The sequence below is a fragment of the Jatropha curcas genome, chromosome 1 (genome assembly GCF_041381405.1).
Source record: "Jatropha curcas cultivar XTBG-Jc1 chromosome 1, XTBG_Jcur_1.0, whole genome shotgun sequence".
NCBI classification, from domain to species: domain Eukaryota; kingdom Viridiplantae; phylum Streptophyta; class Magnoliopsida; order Malpighiales; family Euphorbiaceae; genus Jatropha; species Jatropha curcas.
The window spans coordinates 5,845,202-5,852,484 of NC_143151.1; the positions used below are offsets into that span (position 1 = coordinate 5,845,202).

Below are 7,283 nucleotides of genomic sequence, written 5' to 3' on the forward strand. Positions count from 1 at the left end.
TCGTTTTTCTTTGAATTGGATTCGAATTCTCTTCCTTATCAGTCGCCAATTTCGATTTTTTAGAAGTAATGCTTGCCTTTTTATTGTTTGTCGACATTTATACAAGTCGTTGGCATCCATTGAACCGTAACTTAGTGGCGGTTACAGGAGAGAGAGGGCGAATTTTAGGGATTTTAAGAGAACGGTTTCTAACAAAAATCTTGGTTTCCCCCTTTTTGAATAATCAAAACATACCCGCACATTTAAAAATAAAATGTGGCAGTTTTCAAAATTTAACTGAGAATAATATATATTCGTTCCCGACGTCAACAGTTGTGATCAAATTTACAATGATAAAAGTAGACATATATTTATCAAATATATAAATAAGAGCTAACTTTGTATTTATGTGGCTAAATTTAAAAAAACGACCACTGTTACTATAAAATGAAATGAAAAATTGAGTTGATAATTTGACCCTAGAAACACAAGTGCATTAAATGCTGAGAATATTTATTTCTGACACTTTTCTTGATTGTTGAGCTTCAATCTTAAAAAAACACATATATTTCAACGGCTTTCTAGTCTTTTTAACTTAGCTTGCATCCAAAAGTTACTATTTAAAGTAACTTTCTCTATATAAAAAATACATCCAAAAAGGAAATTCTCTAAATAAAGAAAACGGAGGGAGTATTTAATTAGTTTTATATATATATATATATATATATATATATATATATATATAATTCAATACTTCTCTTGTAAGCTTGCTTGCAATAAGAATTCTCTTAGCATAAGTCTCTTTTACTTGAAAGTTCATATGGTCTCAAAACACCTTCTACTCGACGAGGTAGTTCAGCGGTAAAGAGCACTTGTAGGATTGATTACAATGACTTAGGTCATGGGTTTGATCTTCTGCAACCGAACTCTTCCTGGGCTAGCCCCTTTGAGTCTGAGGATGTGTAGGGATTAGTCAGGTTTACGTGGACTATTAAAACGAACACGGGCCTCGACACCTCATTCAAGTATCAACAACACCTTCTTGGACTTTCTCACGATTTCCTTTCTATCAAATAGATTTTGGTTAACAATTCTTTTGGTTTTTCTTCAAATGTCTTTGTTTCTACTTTACATTCAGAACTATCTCTATTGTTTTTATTTTGTCTTTCCATTAAAATCATAGCAACTACCACGATTTATCCGGCACAAGATCCTACAAACCATTACTATCTCTATCCCAATGAGAGTCCAGCTTAATTTAGTTCTAGATTTCTCTAGTTTTAACATGAGCAAATTATCGTATCTGGACCATATAACAAAGGACGTCTCATGGCCATTTTCTCTAATTCTTAGTTTTTGTAATTTTTATTGTATCGGAAGCCATTTATTACTTTCTTAAGAAACGACACTCATTTAAATATTGTCGTTCAGAACATATAGTCGCCATATTGTCGCCTCCTCGATTGCCTGCCACGTTTTCTCATACCAATAGCATAATAATGTTACACCAGAACTATAGGCATTGCTAGGATGTTATTTTGAAAGAGTCAAATAAATTTCTTTTAAGCTTTTAGGGGAATCAAATATAATTTTTTAATGATCACAATGTAATTTTTCACAATAAAATTTTCTTTTTTAAAAAATTTTTTAGGGTGGCCAAGGCCCCTTGGGCCTCGATTAAACTCTGCCCTCTCCAACCACATATGAGCCTGCAACCAATCATCATTGTTAGGATGAGATAAATAAATTCCACATAATCTATATTGATAATTTTACTTGATAATGCAGAATATGTACATTGAAAATTTCATCCATTTAATGCTTTAATGCTTTGCTGGTGGTTGATTGATAAAAAAAGAGGAAGAACATAAGTTTTGAATTTCAAATTAATTTTCATTCTCTTTCCTCCTAATCTAAACCTAAATTTCAATTTTAACAGCAAAATAGATAATTACTGCTTAATGATCCTTGCTCATTATGAGTCAAAAATCTATTTTCTATTAGAGTAGTGCTAAATGGCACATGTATCAGGCTCAACATGAATTTTTGATTGGCCAAATCATTTATCCATGTTATTTATTAAAAAAATCTTATGGCATCCCAACCTTGCGAAGGACATATTACACACCTGAAGTTATAAATTTTAATAATATTGTACCCTTCTCTATATTAGTACTAATATGTTTTTGGTGTATTTAGTATTTATGACAGCTTATTTTCGCAAGTGTACGAAATCGCAACAAGTAATATAGAGTAAGAAAGTATCGTATCCACAGGGATTGTTTATCAATTACCAAAATTATGTTAACCTATTATTATTTAGACGATGATAAAAGGAATTCGCTGTAAAGTAAATAAAATGTAAAGTAAAAAGAAATCGAACACAAAATTCAGGTGAAAAGAAATCAAAGGATTAAGATACTAGGGAATTTGATTTCATTCAATTCTATCCAGCTTATTCTATTAGTTCATTAATCAAGTTTAATTGTTCAAGTAGGAGAAACAACCCTAAGGTTACTAACAAGCTCTCCCGATCTATTGTTAGCTATTCTAATCCAATTTAATTACCTATCTTAATAGTGAAATTAAACATAAATCAGATCATTAGGTTTTATGGTTGTTTTGTGAATTCACAACTTAATAATTTATTAACTTATGAAAACCCCCCTTGAGTCAAACCATATAGTTTCCACATCAAGTTATTATTCTCAAGTAAATTATTACTTTTTTTCATATCAATAACCCTTCTCCCGAATGTGATTATTGAAATAAATCAATCCAGGGGAAATTTTCTGCCTGGAGGCCTTAAGCACAATAATAAGTTATAACAAGAACAAAGAAAAATAAATCTAATAGTATAAGCTGGAATCGAATTAAATTACATCAAATCCCTAGCATAAGAGTTTAGCTAGACATAATAATTAAATTAAACTTATTCATTCTTGAATCATCCATCATAATTAAAGACAATAATAAAAGAAAGAAACAAGATGAGAGTTTAGAATAAAAACTATATCACAACTATGTTGATGGCTTCCTTGAATCTTGGCACAATTATTAGATGCTTGAATTCTTTTTGAGAGAGAGAATTATGTGAAGAATTGCATAAAACCGAGATCCTTTGTTAGGAGAAGTTCCTCTCTTTATATAGAGTTCTTGAAGGCAAGTTTGACTCCTTTTAGGAAATAGAATCCTTATTTAGTACAAAATCCTTTATAGGAGATCATGACTGTTTAGGTTCTTGATTTCTTCTTGATTAGGACTCCTTTTTCCTTAAGAATAGGTCCAGGTCTTGTTTAGTGTGTTTAGGAAACTCCCTGAAGTCGGCCCGTGTGAGAAAGAGCTTGATTTGCGTATCTAGTTCACGCTAGTTCCGCCTGCGCAGCACGGGCGTGCTTCACGGCACGGGCTGGGTGTGCTTTAGTCTGGAAGTCTGGCTAATGAAGCACGGGGTGTGCTGAGTAGCACGGGCTAGTGAAGCACTGAAGCACGGTCGTGCTACCAAGCTCGGGCAGGGCGTGCTTTTCTCTGGAAGTTTGCCTAGAGTTGTCATGGGCGTGCTATGCTTGACACGCCCTGGTCCCATTGTAGCACGGCCGTGCGTTTTGACACCACCCGGGCCGTGCTTTCTTCTGTCTCTCCTTTGGTTTCCTTGGCTTCTAGCACGGTTGTGCCTTTTAGCACGGGCTAGGCGTGCTAGAAGTTAAGTGCCTTGTGTTATAAAGTTCTTTTCTGCTTCAAATTCCTGTAATTTTCTCTTAGATCAAGCGGATTAAAAGTCAAGGAAGCTTTTAAACATAATTATACTAAAAGTGATTTTAAAATAATAAAAACTTACTCAAATTCTAATAAGAACTATATTAAAAATACTATAAAATTAACACCTATCAATTTATATGTAAAATATTCAATTGGAGTATGGTTAGTATAATATTTAGAACAATAATTTTCACATTTTTCAATTATTCAATAAGTATTTAATTAATATAATTTTTTAAGTTTGAGCATTCAATAGAATAATTTTTATAAGTTGAAGCATTTAATAGGTATAATTTTATAAGTTGAAGTGTTCAATATATCAATATAGGGGTGAATCTATGCATTGGACCATCTTTGATTGTGCATTTATCTAGTTGGGCCACATTAGAGGTATGTGAAGTGGAAAAAGAGGTGAATGGATATGGTTGTATTGGCAATCATTTTTTCAATCGACAAAGGTGATTCTCTTTGCAACTGCAATAATTCAATAATTAAATTAAATTGTTGTTGCATGCTATACACTCTGCAAGTGGGTTTGCACTCACAAAATAATGTTGGGGCTGACATGCATGTGTAGATATATTGTTGGGAATAGAATATCTTGGACTTGAATGCATGGTAGGTAGTTAGGCCTGAAGTGAAGCCCAATATGCTCAAGATGAAAATGGAAAATAATATCATGTCCCATAGGTATCTTGGACTTGCTGACCTGCTTTGTTGCCAGATATGTGCACCTACCATATTTATTAAGATGTTACACATCAAATATTCATGATATACATGAAATAAATAATGATAACCTTATGCATTCTTCAGTTGATTATTATATGTTGACATTTTAATTTAGTTTTATTTGCATTAATGATGGACAAATGCGCTACATCAAGAAATTAAATCGTTCAGTGACATTTTTAAAATTCTAGAAGTAAGTAGGGATGCAGACCATTTAAATTGGCCAACTCATAATTATACGTATATCAGGTGCACATAATTTAAAGAGCAAAAAAAAAAAAAGATTTCAATAAATAGGATGACAAATAGGTTCAATTATAAGTGGTCAGTTGATGGAACCGATTTACTCTAAATCGATCCAATTTTATGTGTCTACAATAGAAAACTTATTCAGTCAGACACATACACATTGGATGAAAAATTGTCTAACATTTAAATAACATAATGTTACATTTTTTTTTTTTTCACATGTGCTCTTGCTTATCAAGATAAGTTACTGATTTATATAGTGAGAAGTGAAAATTGAGTACATAAGCATATGCAAGGTGTTCTTAATCACATTCCATCAAACAATATGCAAGAAGATTGTACAAGACAATCACAGAGCAAAAAATAACATTACAAAAAATAGTTCAAAAGGATGGAACAGGGACATTGTACATATCGATTATAGAAACAAGGAACAAAAACAGTCAAAAGGTATGAAATAAGGAAAATAAAGGGCATATATATATATATATATATATATATATCTTTCAGAGATGAGAAACTTTCTCAATCAATACGCAGAAAAAATAAATAATTACAGAGTTTCATGCATGGACTCGTGTACTTTGCTTGTCTATATGATCTTATTATATTTATAAAATAAGTATTAACTTTAAGCAATTGTTACGAGTAGGTAGACAGTCTACCTTTAAGAAAGTACATGGCAACAAACAATTATTTAATATATAAAAACTCCAATCTTAGAAGCTGAGAAAATTTTAAGGTGGTAACCATTAATTGTATTTATTCTAGTGAATAGACAACTTCTTTGAAGGTAGCTGCGTTATCCTGGAAAAGAGGTACGTAAGCATCAATACTTCCATCACCGATGAACGAAGGTAGAAGAAACAACATTCCTTCAGTTGGAAAATAAGAAGGCATAAATAGATATGGACAACCTCCTCCAAAATCAAGATCATAAAATGGAAACCTTAGCCAACTATCAACTTCCAAATTAGGGCATAAAGCTGATTTGTTCATCTCCGCAGTTGGAATCAATTCCTCTTCTTCGTTCTCCGCCTTATGGGTGGCGAAGTCTATGAATGACTTGAAGTAGTTATTGTTCACCTTTAAAATGGCATCGTGAATGAGCTTGGCAGCATGAGATAATGGCTCATTCACTAGTTCTTTAACTCTGGAACTTGGGAATGCCCATAGCACCAAGTTACCGAAGTAATCATTCGGTACTGGCGGACTCATTCGATTGCGACCATTGACTGAAATTCTCACGCTGGTGGTTTCAAACCTGCCGAGTCCTCGAGCTTTTGTTATGCTTCTCCACAAATGAGCAACTAAGCACTCAAAAGTGCTATAAGGTTCGTTGTTTGTCGAAGATGGTGGAGAAGCCCTGAATTTGAGCTTGGAAAGAAATGCTAATGTGAAGTGTACTTTATGGATAATAATGTCATCTGCAAAGTTATTATCCAGACAATTATTATAATTATGAAAATCTTTGACGAGCTTGCTTTTGAATTCAACTCCTGTGTGTTCGAACTCAAAAATTGAAGGTTTTCTAGGCTTAAAAATGGTTCGATCATGAAAAGGAAGGGGGCTTATGTCAAGTCCTCTAGCAGCTTTTCCCCAAGCAATTAAGAAATTGCTAGTGGATTGACCATCAGCTACTAAATGATGGGATGTGAAGCCAATCACTAATGAGCCACAAGTAAACCTTGTGAGCTGGACTTGCACAAGCTCCTCAACATCCTTTAAGCTAGGGTGAAGACTGAGTAATATTGAAGATGGCTTTAGAGGCATCAATCGATCAAGCTTACTGTCCACTGATGCCTCGACTAACTTCACCCCTTTGTCGTTAAGAAAAATGACAGGATCACCTTTCTCATTTTCTCCTAATCTTCCTGCCCATTCCCTATATTCTGATAAGGCCCTTTGCAGCCCAAGCTCAATGGTTGCATTGGGTGGTGTTGGAGGACGATAGGCATAAATAACAGCTATGTGGGTGTTGTAAGTGACCTTATCAAATACACTAAGAGGAATAGATTGTGAATTTGAAGGAGAATCGCCATTGTCTTCATAAATTGGCTTAACATTCCTCACTTTTTCTATTCTCACTTTCATGGTATCCCTAGTGTTTTTTTCCTTATGCTATTACCTTCCCTAGAGAAATTAAAGGTTTTTGGAGGATCTGTAGCTATGAGGGAAAGCTCCTCTACATATATATAATTAAGGAAGAGCTTAGCCTATACCAAAACATTGCATGGTTAGTGATTTGTCTCGAAAGCCCTAGAAACAGAAGAAATAATAATTAAAACGTGTACTAGATAAGCATGGCCACGGTTCCGGAACCGGCGGTTCCGGTTCCAGAAAAACTGGAACCGGAATCGAACCGAAAAGGTCCGGTTCCGATCCGGTTACAAAACCGACGGTTTTAAAAAATTTTAAATTTTAAATTTTGAAGACCGGTTTTAAAAAATATATATATTTGAACATAAAAAATTAAAAGATACACCTAAAAAATTAAAAAATACTTCAATTAAATTTATTTTTTTTAAAGACTTGAACATAATTATTTTTTTAAAAAAAAATTT

General features: G+C 33.4%; 1 protein-coding gene across 1 annotated transcript; it reads right to left on the reverse strand.

Annotated features, from left to right (window-relative positions):
* Window positions 1–5,340: 5,340 nt before the first annotated feature.
* LOC119369139 (agmatine coumaroyltransferase-2-like) lies at window positions 5,341–6,867 on the reverse strand. Its single transcript, XM_037635088.2, has one exon. It carries the CDS (start codon window positions 6,811–6,813, stop codon window positions 5,482–5,484), a length of 1,332 nt encoding a protein of 443 aa, XP_037491016.2. The 5' UTR covers window positions 6,814–6,867; the 3' UTR covers window positions 5,341–5,481.
* Between the last annotated feature and the right edge of the window lie 416 nt (window positions 6,868–7,283).